Genomic DNA, 19579 nt, shown 5'->3' with positions numbered 1-19579 from the left:
CTTGTCAGAAACGGCGTTGGTCAGGGCACGGATTATGTTGTCTGACACGTGCTGGTGCAGGGCTGGGACGGCACATCGGGAAAAGTAGTGGCGGCTGGGGACCGAATACCGAGGGGCGGCCGCCGCCATGAGGCTGCGAAAGGCCTCGGTCTCTACTAGCCTATAGGGCAGCATCTCCAGGCTTAGCAATCTGGAGATGTGCACATTAAGGGCTTGGGCGTGCAGGTGGGTTGCACTATATTTGCGTTTCCGCTACAGCGTCGGGGGTATGGAGAGCTGAACGCTGGTGGATGCTGTGGAGGATCGTGGAGGCGACGATGGGGTTTTTGTGGCAGGGTCCTGGGCAGGGGGCTGACTATCAGCTGACACAGGGGAAGGAGCAGTGGTGTGCACGGCCGGAGGTGAACGCGCTTGTTGCCACTGAGTGGGGTGTTTAGCATTCATATGCCTGCGCATACTGGTGGTAGTTAAGCTAGTAGTGGTGGAACCCCTGCTGATCCTGGTTTGGCAAATGTGGCACACCACAGTCCGTCGGTCATCCGGTGTTTCCTTAAAGAACCTCCAGACTTCTGAAAATCTAGCCCTCGCCGCAGGAGCCCTCGCCACGGGAGCTTCACTAGTTGACACATTTGGCGCTGATGCACCAGCTCTGGCCCTGCCTCTCCGTCTGGCCCCACCACTGCCTCTTCCAACCTGTTCTGGTCGAGGACTCTCCTCCGTCTCAGAAGCACTGTGTTCACCCGGCCTCTCAACCCAGCTTGGGTCTGTCACCTCATCATCCTCCGATCCCTCAGTCTGCTCCCCCCTCGGACTTCCTGCCCTGACAACAACTTCCCCACTGTCTGACAAACGTGTCTCCTCATCGTCGGACACCTCTTTACACACTTCTTCCACTACGTCAACAAGGTCATCATCACCCACAGACTGCGACTGGTGGAAAACCTGGGCATCGGAAAATTGCTCATCAGCAACCGGACAAGTGGTTTGTGACTGTGGGAAGGGTCCAGAAAACAGTTCCTCAGAGTATGCCGGTTCAAATGGCAAATTTTGCTGGGAGGGGGCAGACTGGGGGGGAGGAGGCTGAGGTGCAGGAGCTGGAGGAGTGCCGATTTCGGTGACATGGGTGGACTGCGTGGAAGACTGACTGGTGGACAAATTGCTCGAAGCATTGTCGGCAATCCACGACATCACCTGTTCGCACTGTTCTGGCCTCAACAGTGCTCTACCACGAGTCCCAGTAACTTCAGACATGAACCTAGGGAGTGTAGCTCTGCGGCGTTCCCCTGCTCCCTCATCAGCAGGTGGTGTCTCACCCCGCCCAGGACCACGGCCTCTGACCCCTGCAGTAGTTGGACGCCCACGTCCCCGCCCTCGTCCTCTACCCCTAGCCCTCGGGTTAAACATTTTGAAAATGAGAGTTATAACTTTATTTTTTTTTTTACCTTTTTTTGTGTTTTTTTTTTTTTTTTTGTGTTTTTTAGTTTTTAAAACCAAACGATGCTATCCTATTGCTATGGCTATTTTCTAGCCAAGTATGAAAGCACACTGCTATGCCAGATGAGATGACGCTGAGTTATGAAAAAAATAAACGTAAAATAAAAAAGGAAATGGCAGACTGTGCCTAATTGAAATCCAACCCCGGGCCCTAATAAATTTTCCCACTTCGGTCTTTGCGATGGATATGTGCGTCACTAAGCGCAAAACACAGTGGTCGCAAGTCTCACTCCAAATTGCTCACAATTTGCTAGTAGATGCACTGCAACAACTACAGCCACCAGCAGATCAACCAGAAATCAAATATATATAACGCTACTGTAGGCGTAAGTAAGCCGTTTGGATTCTCCTATGGCTATTTTCTAGCCAAGTATTAAAGCACACTACTATGCCAGATGAGATGACGCTGAGTTATGAAAAAAATAAACGTAAAATAAAAAAGAAACTGGCAGACTGTGCCTAATTGAAATCAAACCCCTAATAAATTTTCCCACTTTGGTGTTTGAGGTGGATATGTGTGTCACTAAGAGCTAAACACAACGGTAGCAAGTCCCCCTGCTAATTCCTCACAATATGGTACTAGCTGCACTACTAGTGCCAGCAAGCCCAGCCACAAGCAAATAAAAAAAAAAAGAATAACGTTATTGTAGCCCTAAGAAGGGCTGTTGTAGAATCACTCCTGCCTAACAGTAAGCTAATAGAACACCCTAACGCTTTCCCTGACCAGCAGCAGCTCTCTCCCTAGCGGCATCCAGACAGAGAATGATCCGAGCAGCGCGGGCAGCGGCTAGTCTATCCCAGGGTCACCTGATCTGGCCAGCCAACCACTGCTATCGACGTGTAAGGGTACCACGTCATGCTGGGTGGAGTGCAGAGTCTCCTGGCTTGTGATTGGCTCTGTTTCTGGCCGCCAAAAAGCAAAACGGCGGGAGCTGCCATTTTCTCGAGCGGGCGAAATACTCGTCCGAGCAACGAGCAGTTACGAGTACGCTAATGCTCGATCGAGCATCAAGCTCGGACGAGTATGTTCGCTCATCTCTAGTCAGGACACCAGAAGACGTGGAGGGAGCCGTAGGAGGGCAACAACCCAGCAGCAGGAGGAACAGGAGTAGCACTGCCAGAGCCCTGCAAAATGATCTCCAGCAGGCCACAAATGTGCATGTGTCTGCAGAAAGGGTTAGAAACCAACTCCATGAGGATGGTATGAGGGCCAGACATCCACAGATGGGGGTTGAACACCAGGAATGGTAAATTCCCCACTGGTGTCATGTTCTCTTCATCTATGAAGGCAAGTTCACGCTGAGCACATGTGACATACGTGACTGTAACAGACGAGTCTGGAGACAGCATGGAGAGTGATCTGCTGCTTGCAACATCCTTAAAGGGGTATTCTGGGAATATGAAGGTCTGACACAAAAACCCATGATGATATAAATAAATGAAAACAACAATACTCAATGTCATTAGTCACAAAACGAAGCTTAAATAGTTTGATTTACAAAATTTATGGCCCCTCTAAAGTAGGTGGAGTTATCACTAAAATGGCCGCCACTGGAGACTACAAGTTCCATGATCCTTTAGTTCTCAGTAACTCCTCCTACCTCTTATGCTCTGCTCCCAGTGATGATATAACAGGTTTTCTTGCTCTGTTACCATAGTAATGATGTGTAACTGCCATCACCACAACACTGGCTACACTGGCTGCACTGCAACCAACCGACTACAGCCAAACTTAGTGGTGATCACATGACCTGCCCAGGCAGGTGCAGCACATGTGATGTGGACATGTGACCAGTGGCCATCTTCTGTCCTGTGTCTGCTCCACAACGGACCGTGCGGAGGAAATTAACGGACCGATTAAAGGGCCAGCAGCATTTTAATTCTCCATCACAGTGTATGTCATCAGCATTTTCTGCTAAGGGGAGCAAAATTTTATATAACAACCAATTACACATTAGCTTATATTTTGAGTGCCCACTTGTATATGAATTATGCTGATTCCTGGAATAACCCTTTAAGCATAGCCGGGTTGGCAGTAAGTCAATAATGGTGTGGGATTGGCATTTTTTTGGAGCGCCGCATAGCCCTCCATGTGCTCGTCACAGGTAGCCTGACTGCCATTAGAGACTGAGCTGAGATCCTCAGACCCTTGTGAAATCATATGTTGGTGCAGTGGGCCCTGGATTCCTCCTAATGCAGGACCTTATGTGGCTGGAGTGTGTCAGCAGTTTCTGCGAGATGAAGGCATTGAAGCTATGGACTAGCATGCTCCTTCCCTGAATTGAATCTAACTGAGCACATCTGGAACATCATGTCTCACTCCATTCACCGTCACGTTGCATCACAGACTGTCCTGGAGTTGGCGGATGCTTTAGTTCAGGTCTCGAAGAAGATCCCTCAGGAGACCATCCACAACCTCATCAGGAGCATGCCGAGGCATTGTATGGAGGTGATACGGGCATGTGGAGGCCACACACAATACTGAGCCTCATTTTGACTTGTTTTAAAGGACATTACATCAAAGTTGGATCAGCCTGTAGTGAGTTTTTCCTCTTTAATTTCGTCCTCCAGTGTCCAGTGGTTAGTTAATTAATTTGATTTCCATTGATGTTTATTTGTGATTTTGTAGTCAGCACATTCAACTTTGTACAAAACAAAGTATTCAATGAGTATATTTTATTTCTTCAGATCTAAGATGTGTTATTTGAGTATTCCCTTTATTTTTGTGTGCAGTGTATAATAAAATGGAGTGTATGGAATAAAGGGATTATTTGTTTTATTTATTTTTTAAATATTTTTTTTTTTATGTTTTCACTTTGCCCCAGGAGGGGAATAGAAGGTGTGATACTTTGATTTCACCATTTATACACTACAGTACTGGGAGAATACAGCTGTCAGCCAGTGTATTAGGTCCAGCCACTGGCACTAACATATCGGCACTCTCCAATTGTGGGGCAGGGGGAGACGATGCAGGGGGAGTGCTTTCAGTGTGTCTGCAGCGTCTAAGGGGTTAAATGGCCACGATTGGAGAGTACACCGACTACGACCACTGCGGTAGGAGCCTGGAAGTCACTATATGCCAGGCTCCTACTGGATCGTACAAGCTTTGCTTCTGAGCTCGTTCAATCTCCTGGACTTTGTAGTATGTAGTAGTTATGTAGTACCATAACATCCAGGTTCGGGAAGAGGGTTAAGAAATCACAAAAAAGTTCTTAAGTAGTTTTTATTTTTACCACAGTGAAATACAGCAGGTGTTTCCTGAAATGTACTCAATGAACCTTCATACATACAATATTTAACATTCTGTACTCAAATTTACATTAGCAGGATAAAAATAAGCAGATGAGATGTAATCTGTAAAGTGCAGTGACAAGTACTTAGAAATCACAGGCAAATATTAACAATCCCATAAAAGAGGGTCAATTTAGCACAAATGTCTACACAATATTATTTCTGACCAGTCCAATATTTTACAAAGTATTTACAAATAACTTACAAGGTATGAGAGGAGTCCACATCTGTACAGGTTGCTAATCTTCACTACAAACTAAAAAAAAGTATATAACATATGAACTTTATATAACATGGGGCCTGTTAGCGATTGTCACGAGTCCCTGATTTGTAGATATTTGTAGATTTGTAGATATTAATGGTGTCCTCTACAAATATTACCCTTTAGGAGCAAAAAACATGGAAGATTTATATATAAGAAAGGCTAATAAAAAAAAGGAACTGTTGGTTATGCATTTCCTAGCTACCACCCTAGGTAGGAGTGTGCCACACATATTCTACCATCAAGATGAGGGGGCTGAGAAGGTCCACCAGTCAGCGATACTACAAGAATAATTAAATATCAATAGCCAGAAATCTGAAGAATCAAAAGAATCTGAAAGCGCTTCCTGAGATAGTTGCTTTCTTTTAAGAGACCCTTCCATTTAAATGGTTGCTTTTATTAAAGGCTTCTTCTGCAAAGTGACTGGGATGTTAGCAAACAGAGCATCTAACTTGTCATTTATGACAAGCGACAAGCTGTTCCTAAAAAAATCCTGTATCGCAACTATGCAACTTGATGACTGAACACTCCAAAGCTCAAACGCTCGATTATGGCCAGGGCAGGCGCTGGGGAAGTAGCACAACTAGTATCTTTGGTGTTCCCTGAATCTTTGAGTCATGTTACTGCATTGGCTTACAATAGTGTATCAGGTGTTCCTGGTGTGTTTTATGAAGATTTTAGTGAATAATATAGACTATTTTGCATCATATGTATTAGACACAGATTTAGAGATAAAGCTAATATGTTACTGGATTTTTACCTTATTTAATGGGTGACCACAATTCATCAACTATATCCACATATATCTCCCTCAGACTACAGCTCACCACTGGAGTGGATTTATTGGCCATATCTACATGAGCGCATCTGAGCCCTCACAGAGAGGAATTTTACACCTTATCATGTCACCCATGTAATAACACTATAGAAGTGTCAGAATCGACACATTTCTTTTATTTGTGGAAGAATAAAGATATATGACATTGTTTGCAATAAACATGTATATAGTTTTTGACATATTTTTTTAATTGTGAGGAAAATAAAAAGAATCTTTCCTGTACATATATGTATATAAAAATAAAGTTTGATATCAAGGCATAATGTATTGCTCCAAGGACATTTTGGGACTCTTCTATCTTCCTCAGTGACTCGGAGAAAGGATTGCGTTTTTCTTCGAGTAATTTCTGTGACCAAAATGAATAGTGGGTAATGGTGAGATTTCAGAATTGGTACAAGAGATCAAAAGATAATATGTTACAGATATCTTATGCAAAAAGGCAATCCAAAATGTTTCCCCAGCTTATTAGTTGGCCAAATGGAAAGCAACTGAAAGAATATCCCTTACCATAATGTATGCACCTGGTGACAATGGTCCAGGTAATATAAGCAAAGTAAAACCTATACATATATATACACATACATGGCTCACTGAACAATGCACATGAAATATAGTGACCATTAACTTTACAAACTAAGGTGCTGAATAAAGAAGTCTATATTTAAGCATATGTGATCTGTACATGTAACATAAGCGCTTCCTTTCCCTTTAAGGAGACAATCATATAAACCAGCTCATTGTAAGAAATCTGACTTCATCTTTTACAGATAACCAGTTAGTAATACAAAAAACTACAAACAATGCATTGTACTTCTTCTCTGAGGTCTACCTCTGGACCTGCTGCTGGTTTATGTTGCTTTCTAAGCTCATCTGTGTAGGATCACATTAGTTCCCATTACAAGTGGCTGCTGTGATTATTGTATTGACAGTATCAAGTTGGATAAAGTTGACATCACTAAGGAGAGAAATGCTACTGCTTTATTAGGATGTGTCCATGCGAGGCACTATTATTGATCTGACATGAAAGACTGGCAGTGGTGGATAGAACAAGATTACAGGAGTTCACTGAAAACAATCTGTAGTGATAGAACACTGGACCATGTCACCCATGTAATAAAACTATACAAGTGTCAGAATCACTAGACCTGGAAAAGTGTGTGAGGATTCAAAAATTCACAGGATTTGTGCATTCTTATAGCAAATAGTAGCACTGGACCCTGGTGTTGGCGAGGGATAATACAAGGCATTTTCCTTTCCGTTATCCATACTCTCTATAGATATAACTATTGTATACTATTCTCTATACAAATAAAAAAGTGCTGATTAGTGAAACATTTTGTGTTTAGTTTTTACACCGATAAAAATATCATTTCCCCAGACAATTTCTACCATTCTCCGCTGATTAACCATCTCAGCTCTGTTAGCGCAATTTCATACAGGTCACATGGACACAAAGGTGTGAACTACAAATGATTGGCCTGACAAGTGGAAAAATATTTTGTATCAAATTGTCACATTGTGAAAAACTTAATAATAGTTTTCTGTTATAAATGGATAACAGCCAGAAACCCCACAAGATAAAAAGGTGCAGAGGGAAAAGAAGTCTTTTCTGATTCATCTTTACATCCAGATGCAGAGAAAAGGTGAGAACATACAATGGAACAAAATGATGGCACCATTGGCCAGCAAGTCTTACAGGGGCCATAAACGTGTTCCTGTATGGGTGAAATGTTGGCGGAGTCAATACTGTCTATAGATTTGTAAACTGAACTAAGTGCGGTCTATGGAGAGGAGTCTCTCTGGCACATGTCGTCTCTGAACACCATCCTGTCCGATTCTTTCCCTATTGGTCTGTTCCATGAAATGACTGAGGCAGAAACCCAGACGTACGTCACTCTGCGCCTACTTGAATCAGACCAGTGCCTTTTCTTCATCCTTCCTGCTCTTTCCATTTGGCCTGAAGCCTGGGATCACCTGTCCACGAAACACACCGGATTTGTGCACACACTGTTCAAGTTCAGCCCTTGATATCGGAAACGCTGGTGCTGCTGACATTGCAGCTTTCACTGCAGCTCGATGAGGTGCTTAAAGTGCTGGACGCAGTCCCCGATTCTGTACAGATTACAACAAAGGAATAATATTTATAATATTATCAGTTCATGTCCAAAAATAATCTACTGCAAACTGAGAGAGGCACAAGACTCCTACCGGAGCTGCTGAGTGAGTGCACTGATCTGGAAGCCCCAATGAGTATCATCAGGTTGCTGGCAAGCACTAATCCTTCTTTGTTGGTGCTCAGATTTTTCACATACCTGCAATACATTAAGCAATGTTTAAACATGGACATTTCTTTGAAATAATGGACCAGGCTGTGTTGTAAGTTCTCACCTCTCCTAGTTGCCAACAAAGGCAGGTGGCTACAACAACCCCTCCAATAAAACATGTTTTAATCACCTGTATATTTAAAGGGACTCTGTCACCATGAAAACACAGTGTAATCTGCAACATGGTACAGAGCAGGAAGAGAGGAGAAGATTCAGTATAACTTGTGATTTATCTTTTATATCTCTTCTTTTTCTTTTCTGAGATGTAATGGGGTAGTCCTATCACTGACTGTCAGCCCTCCATTTTACACTGTTCATAGAGAGTTAGCCATCACTTAATGGTAGAACTACATTGTTTATCAGCATAGACAAATCATACTTTTAACATAAACCGAAATATCAATCTGTTCTGTTCCTCCTGCTCTTTAACATGCTTCTGCAAGATTTTAATTGTGGTAGAGAGGGTAGAATGTGGTGGGCTAGGCTGCTATAAATCTTCAAAGGATTTACAGTTATTTCATAGTATTTATAAACAGGGAGATTAACAAATTAGAATTTGTCACATAAATTAGAAAGCGTGGGGGAATTTATTAAGACTGGCATATTGTGCGCCAATCTTAAGTTTCCCCCACCAGGGTACTGCACACCAGACTTACCAAGATGCTCCGCCCTGTCAGTAAGTCTGAAGGTGCGCTTGGCCACAGGGTGGGCATGCGGGGCGCGCGTTCCGGGGCTCCCAACACTCTGCCCTTAAAGGGACCCCCACCAAACGTGGGCAATTCAGGCAGTCGCCTGGCAGGCTTCCAAGCTGAACAGCCTGTTCAAAGAAACAGGCGATATGCAATAGACTCAGTCTACAGCAGAGTGAGGGAACAATAAGTTCCCTGCTCTGCCATAGGCCATCGGAGTGCACACAGGACTTCGGCATCCTGCCACTGGTGACCAGCGCTAGTTTGCTGCACAGTGAGGGAAGAGGAGGTTGGCTTGCATCGGTGGAGGTTGATGACAATAAACCAGTTAGCGCCCAGGGGCCCCCACCACCCTTAATCTGTTCCCTGGCTGGGGCATCCACGTCCCTTTTCCTCACATTGCAGCAAGAACTACAATATTTTCATGCCTTGTCCAAAAATAACATGAATTATGTATTTTACGGTTTTTAGATGAGATAAGCCACTGAAAAACCTTTCTTCCATTAGCTTACTCTCGTTATCTACTTAGGACAATTATACACTCAGCTAAATGCTTATGTGTATGGAGAAGACACGAGGAGTCAATTTTGTGACTGGGATTTTTTATTTAATTCAAAACTCGAAACAAATCTTTCAATGGTCCAGCTGAGTTGTAGACAACCATCAATCTTTATTAGTAAATCGTTGCTATATCCAAAGTGACATTAAAAAGGTTCCGCCAACATGTTTCAAACGATAAATTCGTTCTTAGTCAGCTGGACCATTGAAAGATTTGTTTCCATAATGATTTAAACCATGTTACAGTGCTCTCTTTCACTAGGACTTTACTTCTATACTAAGGTTAGGTCATTAAAATAACAATCCTAGATGTTTTCCACAGGATTAACATGATGAGGATTTAACGTTCAATGAGGGAAATTATCAAAATCACAGGATTATGTGTAATATGTGGAGAACATCAATGCCATGACCATAAAATTAGTACATGGTCATGAGCTGTGAACAATTCATACCACAGTCCATCCTCCTCTTCACGTATCAGTTGAACTACGTCTCCGCTTTTCACTGGAAGGTCGTCTGATCCACGCTTCTCACAATCAGCAACAACAGTATATTTACCTGGACTCTGAAATCACACATAATAGATTTCACAAGTAGTTCTAAAACACACAAGACAAAATAAAAACTGTTCTAGAACTTTTTACCTTCTGTGGTCATTAAAAAATTCTGAACTTTGTGGACTGTATCTTTTGAACAGATTACAGAATGACTCAAACATCATGATATTGTGTTCTCTTCTTTGAACTTATGGTATTTACCAGTTTTTTATCGGTTGTTTCTGTTGCTTCATCCTCTGCATCTGAAGAATTCATAGGATCTTCTCCGCTGGACCATCCATCATTGTTCTCTTCTGATACATCTAGTGACTGAGATGTCCTATTCCAACCTAATAATAAAAATGAAAATCACACACTGACAAAAGACAGCCCTGGGCTAATTAAATCAAGTGTGCAATGTGCAGACTATTAGGTTTGCAGCATGGAAGTTGTAGTCACCTACTTTCCATTGCCTGCAGCATCTATCTCCAAAATGTACATTCCCTACTTGTAATTCCACACTCATATCCACTGCACTCAGAAACTACATGCAATTATAACGCTATGGCAGCTATTCATACAAGAAGGTCATTGTTCTTATTGTGAATAGCAGATTTTACTAGTTATATTTGTGCACAAGCCATGCTATTTCCTAACCACAAGAGCATAATAATATTCCTCAAAAGAGGAAAGAATCAATATCCACTGCAAACAAGACTGAAAGTACTTTTTCTTATACCTCTTCTACGCACGTCTGCTGAGGCCAGGTAAGATGTACTAAGCCATTTGGACCTCGTCAGAGAAAGAACTGAAGTATCTGTGAAAAAGCTTGTTATAAGTTTCTAATTGTGATAACACTGCTTGCTGATTTTCTCTGTATTGGCAAGCACCCACAAAACTATGGATGGTGTTTAACCTGAAAAATATGGATGACTAAAACCTTGTTCGACACGGTAAATATTATGAACATAAAACCAGGTAATATAGTACCAGCATCCATCCACATTTCTCTGGATCGGTCAGAGACTGGTATGTGTAAGAATTCTGTTAAGGATGATGTGACGCATACACTTGCTTCAATAACAATCTGAAGAATGAAACACTGAATCACTCTACCTCTTAAACCAAATGGAGTTGGGTCACTCTTTACTTCGTGGCGTTTAGTTTTTTTGTCAGGGCTGGTAGGAGAAGCTGCAGAAGGATGAACAGGAAAAAACATAGAAACACAAACATTGAAGATTCAAAGAGAGGATAGAGTTATAAATGAGTACAGTTTGTTCCTTTGAGTTATTGTGGGATGCAGTTATCATTGGTTATTGTGATTAGAATGACTATTTTGTCCAATCACTAATGCATACTGTGCTTATGCCTCATACTCCGTACTGCATGTGCTACAGGATCTGACAGTTCCTACTGGCAAACAGTCCTCAGCCTCAAAGGATTTGTTTCTGAATACCCAAAACTGGGTAGGAATTTTGCAAGCCCACAGGAAAAATGATCATTCCTGGTCAGAGGTAGGATTTATATGCCATGTTTTTTACAATCTAGTATATGTTTTAAACTGCATATATCCTGCAAATTGTATTTCTGTGGGTCCAGCTGCTTCCAGTAACATATTGGAATACAGACACCGTAATTAATAAAAGAACTCCAAATAATTTTAATTCAGAATCACCTAATAGGCTGGATAATTTTACTAAAGCATGCTAAAAAAAAAACAACCCTCCCTTGTACATATATCTTTAAAATGGTAGCAAACGAATATTCTAAACAATAGTGTGATTCTGCTTCGTACTGGATCACACACAGAGTGGAGAGCTTGTTGGCAATGCCTGGTGCCTAGCATCAAAATTAAAGCACAAGCAGGATACAGATCAGACAACATAGGGTCAGCAAAGTTTTTCTAAGTTGTTAAATTGTAGTTGGCTGTTTTTTTATGTACACCAATTTCAGAAGTGCAGTTGAATTGCATTCCAGAAAAACTCAAAGGCTAAAAGACATTTCTGTTTAGTAATTTAAATGAAAAAGGAAAGTTCACATCTGCGTTTTTATTATAACCAAAACTATCTGAAACAAAACGGAAAAGCAAAGTGTCCATTTTTTAAGAGAGAATTTTATATGCATATATTAAAATACAAAATACTTTACTTTCCATTTGTTTCAATTAGTAGCAGTTTAAACTTCAGTTTTTTTGTTTTTTATTTAAATTTTTTTACTTGATTTAGGAAAACAAAGTAAAATGGAAGGAATTCATTTAAAAAAATATTCATATTGTCAAATCCTTTCCATTATGCCTTGCATTATTATTTCCATATTATTACTGCCAAAAATGTCAAGGTTATATTTCTGTTATATTCTCCTTCTTTTCAATCCAAATAAAAATAAAAACAGCAATGTGAACTGAAAAGCAGATTCTTTCCAAATTAGTATTTTATTAGTAACATTATACAGAAACAGAATGTATGTTTATATATGAATATGGATATATATGTATTTGTAGTCAATCGCCTACTGTTATATTGTTGCCTATTTTTTAAATAAGTAAATAAATTCTATGTTTTCCTATCTTTGTGGGAAGGGGACATAGCTTAAGATGCCACATTGTGCGCCAAATGTTTAGTATCATTTTTGGTCGACAGGTAATGTAAAGTATAACTACATAGTGTAAACATCAGTCATATTTTCGGAGATTCAAAATAACAGTAAAAGAGATCTTTATATGTTCCCATGAAATTATTGTAAGTAGTCACAGGAGTGAAGAAGAGTCACATTGACCTGTACCTTCCCAACTTTAATTATATCACACAGGATGAGATCCAAGGGCCTAACTAGGAGACACAGGGCCCAATAGCAGACTACTGAATTGGGCGCACTTGCTTAAAAATTATACATATTTGTTCATTCACACAGCATATACACACCATGTACAGCATAAACATACATACAGTAAATACACCATATATACACATACAGAATATAGACATATATAAAATATATATGCACCACACACACATTCACACTTATTACTGCAGATGCTGGGGACCCTGACACTATGGGCCTCATAGCAGCTGCTACCACTGTAGTTATGTCCCTGTTTAGATCATCATAAGCTACCTCCAGTAGCTGCTATACAATGGTTGTATTGGGATGCCCAGTGAGACAACAATAAAGTCAGAAGGGGCATCTTAGTGCGATTCTTCTCTACCTCGTAACTTCTTACAGATAAAAACTAAATAAGCCTTATTTGGGTTATTTTTTTTTACAATGCTGAATCTTCTGGGAAATGAAAGATCACCATTTTAAACCTCTCAGTTTCCTGGTTAAGAGGTTGGTGGCCATTTATTGGCCAAAATCTTCATTACATGTTGCCTTTAAGTTGTGTTAAACTATATATATACAGCACTGGAAAAAGATGAGCGCTGTAGGTTGTATGTGGTGCTGCATCTCAGTTCTATTTAAAAATATACATGTTGAGCTGCAATATCACATGTAACCTGTGAACAGGTGCAGCACGGTTTTTATAGCTACAAGTTGTGCTTTTATAATCTTATGAACCAAATATAATGTGGTAAATTAGATTATAACATGCTCTCCACCTTGAAGGGAATTTCCAGGATCAGATTATTGGAGACCTGTTTTTAAGACATACCATTAATACCAGTTTGTGTTTGACTCCTGGCACTCACATAATCAGCTTTACAAATAGTAAGCATCACTCCTGCAAGCTTGGCGTCCTATTCATTTTTTTTCTTTGTCTATATAGCTGCATGCTGAATATATAGTAGCAGGATTGTTGGGTACTACAAAACTGCCCCATGTTCTGTCTTTAGAACCCTTCAGCCTCCCAGGTATCATCAGTTGTAGACTTTGGTGTAAGACCTGGCAGTATAATTAACTAGAACTACATGTAGCCCTCACTGGACAATGTCTGGTATGTTAATCGGTCATATGAAATGAAATATGAAGAAGAGTTGAGGATGGTATGGTTAGTGCGTAGCAGCTAGCTGGCCTTAGATTACCTTTCTGAGTTTTGAGGTTAGGAAAACCCTGCAAAGTGAAGCGCTTTTTTGAAACTGCAGAAGATTCTGAGGTAGGACTAGTTACTGTGCCATCTAGAAAGAGACACGGGAGACAAGAGAAATCGAGCCACGAGGAATACACATATGTACATGCAGCAGAAATGTAAGGCACCAAAGCACAGCCATAAGATAAAAGGGTATCATAGGAAGCTAGAGGGTGGCATCTACTCTCCATCTAAGCTCTCATATATTACTATTTTAATCAATTCTCTGCATAAAAGCAACATACATTCTTCACTTTACTCACCTTTACCTTTCTCAAGGTACTTTGGTAAAGTTACTAAAGATGAGTCGTGGCTTATTAAAGGCTCAGTTTTTCTTTCCTCTAGTTTTTTGATCTTTCCAGACTTACTTCTCAAAGGACTGAAAAAAATGGATTGGAGAAGTTCAGTATTATTTTCAGGGTAAGTTTTACGCCTGTTCTCCATATCTGGTACTTACCTGGTACTAGAGGGAGTAGGTAGCGGAGAACTGTTGGACTGCTCCACTGATTTGTGTTGACTTGCTTCTGCAAACATATAGGGAGATAGATATTTCTAATGAATTTCAGCAAGAATCATTGTGATTTCCCAAAAATATTTATTGACCACTAGCCTAAAACTTCACAGCAAATGGCAAACGATAATGCACTGCTACACTGAGACAAATGATGAGGCTATAAGTTTGTAATTTTGTTTACAACAGTCTGCAAAACTTATGCTTGCCTATTCTCTGATCTCCCACATGAGTAAAAGTAGAGAGCCATGCCTGAGCAGCTACCCCATCATTCTCAGGGCCACTAAGATGGGGTCATGAAACCTTAAGTCTTGACATAGAAACACATTCTATAAGACAACCAGCATCTATTGAGTATTTATTGAATTTGCTGTGGAAATGCTATTCATTACCTATATTAGAAGATTTAATGTATTGTTTTTGGGGAAATGTAAATTTATGATAGGCCACACTGTATAAGGCTACATTCACACACGTGTAAGGGGAACGTATATACGGCCGATATAAGTCCCCCATACACTTCTATGGGCTCATGGCCCTGTAGGGGAGCGGTACGGTACAGCACAAGTGCGGCACCATACCGCTCCATAGCCCGTAGAAAGATAGGACATGTCCTATCTTTCTACGTGATACGGCGCTGTGTGCTGTATATTCCTATGGAGAGGGGCGGTGGTGAGCTGCGCTCATCCCCTGCTCCTTTCCGCAGCGCCAATGTATGCTCACCGTGCATGTAGCCTAAAAGAGCAACTGCAGTTAATGCCGATGCAACCATTATGACATATATTCACAATCAGAGGTCATGCTGGGCCACACACTTGTAAAAAAACAAATATACAAGCTCATGAAGATAGGTATGACACACACACACACACATACATACATACATACACATACATATATATATATATATATATATATATATATATATATATGCTCAGAAAAAGTAAAAACATCCTGTATTTACCTCTACAAGCCTGAAGTTGGCTAGTTAGTACCTTTCTGATTTCATTTACCCAGGTGGCCTTTATGTCAGATGTTTGTGCCTGTAAAACACAGAGTTAGCTGGCTTGTATTTTAGTTTACAAAACTGCAAAACGTAGGTGAGAGTGAAGCTTTATTACATCACATTTCATATTCTTTACATATATGTTATACATTTAGGATTCCACATACTTGAAGAATCCATATTAATCGATTACCGATACCAACAATGTCAACAACCAGTGGGTGCCTTATCACAGTTTTATCAGTTCATACCAGGACACAACACATGCTCTATATTTCCAGGCTTTACTTTTAGCCAAAGAAGAGGAGTTCAGTAACATATTCATATTCTAATAGTGTCTTTAGTGGCCTGTTTATTACGACTACATGTTCAGATAACTTAGAGATATAAGAAATTAAAAACTAGCCAAGTGTATCCATGTATAGCCACTACATGTAAATTAGATTAGTTGAATGTCACTGTAACAAACCAACATTACCTGCACAATATATACTTCTTCTCTTGCGTTGTACCAGATTTCAAATTTCCTATTGTCTCCTTTTACATACTCTGTGATTCCAACAGTTGCCATCTGATCAATAAAAATAAGTAAAACAGAAAAGATTCATTAATACAACAGTGTAATGAGAAAGCTACATGTTTTATTCTACACATTTACAATTAATAAATTGTAACTGCCTATGGGTCATAATATTGCCATGGTATTACCCAGACCATGACAGCTTTGTGTGATGTATTCAATCCTAAGGAACATTAGGTAGGGGAAAAGTATCATTTGTGGAATAAACCCTTTACTTGACTTACATTTAAGGAATGTTTGAAGCTATAGGAAGGAGCCTTCTCATATCCCTCTCCATTCTCTTCTCTCTTCTTGCAGAATAGTACAGCTTTCTCATGCAGGAACAGATGTCGCTGCATTGGTTTGAACCTTGCCAGGTCCTTTACTTTGGAATGTCCCTTTTTATGTTCTGTCCACACATTAAAGGACCCTTGCATCAAAAGTTTGCCAAGATCATTTAAGTTCCCCTGTAACATAAAACAAAAATTAAAGGTGACGGCTTCTGCACCAGGAACATGGGCAGAAGAAAATGCTGTACATTTATGTACCCAAAAAGAGTAAACCTATCATCTTATTAAGTGTCTGTTACATGAAAAAGGAGTGGGACCCCACATTCAAATACAGTGAACTGCTCGCAAAACTGATTTGCTAAATATCTGATCGATAACTGTTGTTGGTGAGGACCTCATTTTCATCTTCTACGTTGGTTTTAAAATGGACAATAAATATTCTACCAAATGTAAAAAATGTGCACAAGGCATTGCCTATGGTAAACTATATTATAGCAAACTATATTCAGTTTATCTTTATTATTGGGAAACGTGGAAAATAGAGAAAAAATAATGGGGCCGATTTATCAAATGTATCCTAACGTCTGATAATTAAATTGCAAACTTCAACAGATCAAATTGTAAACCATAGTTAGACTGGAGAGGTACTGCATGCAGCCAAACCTTTATGTGTCATATTAGGAACATAATTACAGCTTACATTCTTTAGGGATTGATGTGAGTTTTTGCTATATGATAAGGCATTAGACAGAATTGTGTCCTAATTTTCTCGGTTAAAGTAAGCCAACTAATAGGAGGTGCAGAGTAGGACTAGAGAGTCTTATGCTAGGACAGATTTATCATCTAGCATTAGACACTTTTATTAATCTGGTGCAGAATAAGACCGTCTAGTTCAACTCTGCACTGTTTATCCTTAGGACACTTTTTATAAATATGCCCCGATATATATTATTAACTGGCAGAGCAATGACACTTATATAGGCTTAATATGGTGTTACCCTTTTATTGATCAATACTAAAATAACTTGAACACTAGTGTAAAATAAATATAATTTAGATGATGCTAGTGAGGAAGGGAGAGAGATTCTTCTGAAACGTGTAAAGCAAAGAACTTGTCTGCTATTAGCAATTTAGAACAGTGGAACATCAGTTATCTGAACCCCAATACACTAGGCTCGAACCAGGAGATAAACTGGTGTATGAACGGAAGTACTGGCAATACCAGTTAACCCTTACCCTTGCCGGGAACAATGACACAACTTACTTCATATCCAGTGATAGCTATTTGGTGCATGGAGTCATTGACAGCTTTGAGAATGCCAAGTATAGAAGCCAAAGCTTCCTGCAGATCTTCAGCGCCTTCACAGTTTTTACTGTACTTCAACATTTCCTTAGCAAAAAATACAATTATTAAATGATAGATAGTGATGAGTTATTACCTTCACCAAAATACCAAACTTGTATTATCTATAGCAATATCTGCTAATAAAGCAAATTATTGAAGGATTCTCCTGTAGAAACATATCCCTGTGTTCTCTACTTATCTGACACCAGTAAACATCATTACTTGGTGGGACACCCCACAGATGCAAGAAGCTCCAGCAGTCATCTACTCACTGGAACATCTGTTGCTATTTGATGGACCCAGCAGACATTTTAGCTGCGTAACACATGCTTAATATAAAGTTTTTTTAGACCAAATGTGTATGAAGTTTTTCATTTTTATATGTTTTATTTAAGTGTAAGCAACATGATCTTAGTATCTCTACAGAGGTTACATCAAATTATGCAGAAGTGTTGAAGCCACATATTTCCATTGTTCTGTTCCATTATAGTAGCTATAGTACTGGGTGACAACGGCCTGAGTGCATATGCAAACACAAAGCCTTAGCCCACAAGCACAGTAAAGTGTGGTTTTCTTGTGTCACAAACAATGGATATGTGGTCTATAGTTTGAGGTCTGTTTATAAGCAGTGTCTGCTTCCAAGCAATTTACAGTGGCATCAACACAGTCGGGAATAGAACCTACTGTGACTCACGATTCCCTCCACAAGTCTGTGAAAACCACAGCCTTGTGCATGGGGTCAGACAAAACACATGTTTTTGTGCATGCTGCCTCGAACATGTGACGATGCAATGTTATCTGGACAGTAGTATTAGGCATTATTAAAATATATGTTCAGATTATTTGCCAACAGTCTCTTTATGTATTTTAATTGTCAGTGAACTAGAATAATTATAATATTTTTGGGGATATTGTTGAATGTGTTTATTTTGTCATATTAGAAAGATGCTTTGTTTCATAATGTAGTAACTTGTTGTTTCCTGTACATATGATGCATTTTCATATGGTTCAGGTTCATATATATATTTTGGGGTGGAAGGGATTCTGCAGTTTGTAGTTTCTATAATCATGTTACATTTGGTCAGGTTAAGTATATCAAAACATGCATTACTTTGTCTTAATTGTATTTTGTTTGTCTCAGGACAACCCCAAAAAATGCTATGCTAGATATTTCAGTGTTGCTTGTGTAACATATTTGGATACCTTCAAAAGCAGCTGATACTTTGTTATCCTCTGAACAGGTTTCAAAAGGTAGGAATCCAGGCTCAGCTTATGATCCAATTTCTTTTGGCATTCCTACAAAAATCAATATTATACACTGACACTGTTGTATGAGTTGTAATAGTTCTTATAATTATGGTAGTGATATACAGCTACCTGAAAAAAGGCAGCATCCGAGCACTGGCGCCACAAACTTTCAGAACGAGGCTTGTTCTGGCAGTACTTCTCATAGATCTGAAAATCTTCCATCTAGGTTGTGTACAACAAGTGTATGAATAATAGAATAATCTATGCATAGATACATAGAGTAGTGACAGATGTATTCAATCATTGTTACAGCTTCAGTATATAGTAATCTGGTCTTTAACAAACAATTATGTTGATTCATAATGTTACATTATTTATGTTTTTGACAAACAAGCAGGACAGATTTAAAGGAAACCTATCATGAGAAATTTACTATCAGAAGTACATCTGATTGTATATTCCTCCTGCCTGGTTGGGGGAGATGCAGACAGGGGCAATCTACCATCAGATCTACTTCCTCATGGTAAGTTCCCTTTAAGGCAAACTAGTTCTTTCCACAGCT

At 39.9% G+C, this 19579-nt stretch overlaps 2 protein-coding genes across 13 annotated transcripts in view; both read right to left on the bottom strand.

The window, feature by feature from the left end:
- Positions 1–3183, bottom strand: part of LOC140118128 (coagulation factor VII-like) — a 33397-nt gene extending 30214 nt beyond the window's left edge. Inside the window, exon 1 of the mRNA XM_072135606.1 lies at positions 3096–3183. Coding sequence (XP_071991707.1) covers positions 3096–3150 — 55 coding nt within the window. The 5' untranslated portion in view covers positions 3151–3183. The remainder of the gene's footprint in view (positions 1–3095) is intronic.
- Positions 3184–4703: 1520 nt separating this feature from the next.
- Positions 4704–19579, bottom strand: part of MCF2L (MCF.2 cell line derived transforming sequence like) — a 166007-nt gene continuing 151131 nt past the window's right edge. For 9 of the 12 annotated variants that reach the window (XM_072135603.1, XM_072135601.1, XM_072135598.1 and 6 more), the window contains 14 exons: positions 19147–19239; positions 18973–19065; positions 17689–17814; positions 16380–16601; positions 16054–16146; positions 15534–15612; positions 14516–14582; positions 14322–14437; positions 14015–14107; positions 11112–11186; positions 10218–10345; positions 9912–10024; positions 8094–8197; positions 4704–7997 (listed from right to left, as the gene is read on the bottom strand). In XM_072135603.1, the coding sequence (XP_071991704.1) occupies positions 7903–7997; positions 8094–8197; positions 9912–10024; positions 10218–10345; positions 11112–11186; positions 14015–14107; positions 14322–14437; positions 14516–14582; positions 15534–15612; positions 16054–16146; positions 16380–16601; positions 17689–17814; positions 18973–19065; positions 19147–19239 (1497 nt within the window). In that variant the 3' untranslated portion in view covers positions 4704–7902. The remainder of the gene's footprint in view (positions 7998–8093; positions 8198–9911; positions 10025–10217; positions 10346–11111; positions 11187–14014; positions 14108–14321; positions 14438–14515; positions 14583–15533; positions 15613–16053; positions 16147–16379; positions 16602–17688; positions 17815–18972; positions 19066–19146; positions 19240–19579) is intronic. The other 3 variants (XM_072135593.1, XM_072135596.1, XM_072135599.1) reach the window with 3 other exon arrangements.

Source organism: Engystomops pustulosus, chromosome 2 (assembly GCF_040894005.1).
Source record: "Engystomops pustulosus chromosome 2, aEngPut4.maternal, whole genome shotgun sequence".
In the NCBI taxonomy this organism is placed as follows: domain Eukaryota; kingdom Metazoa; phylum Chordata; class Amphibia; order Anura; family Leptodactylidae; genus Engystomops; species Engystomops pustulosus.
The sequence above is the reverse complement of the archived record's forward strand: the minus strand, read 5'-3'. Positions and strand labels throughout refer to the sequence as shown.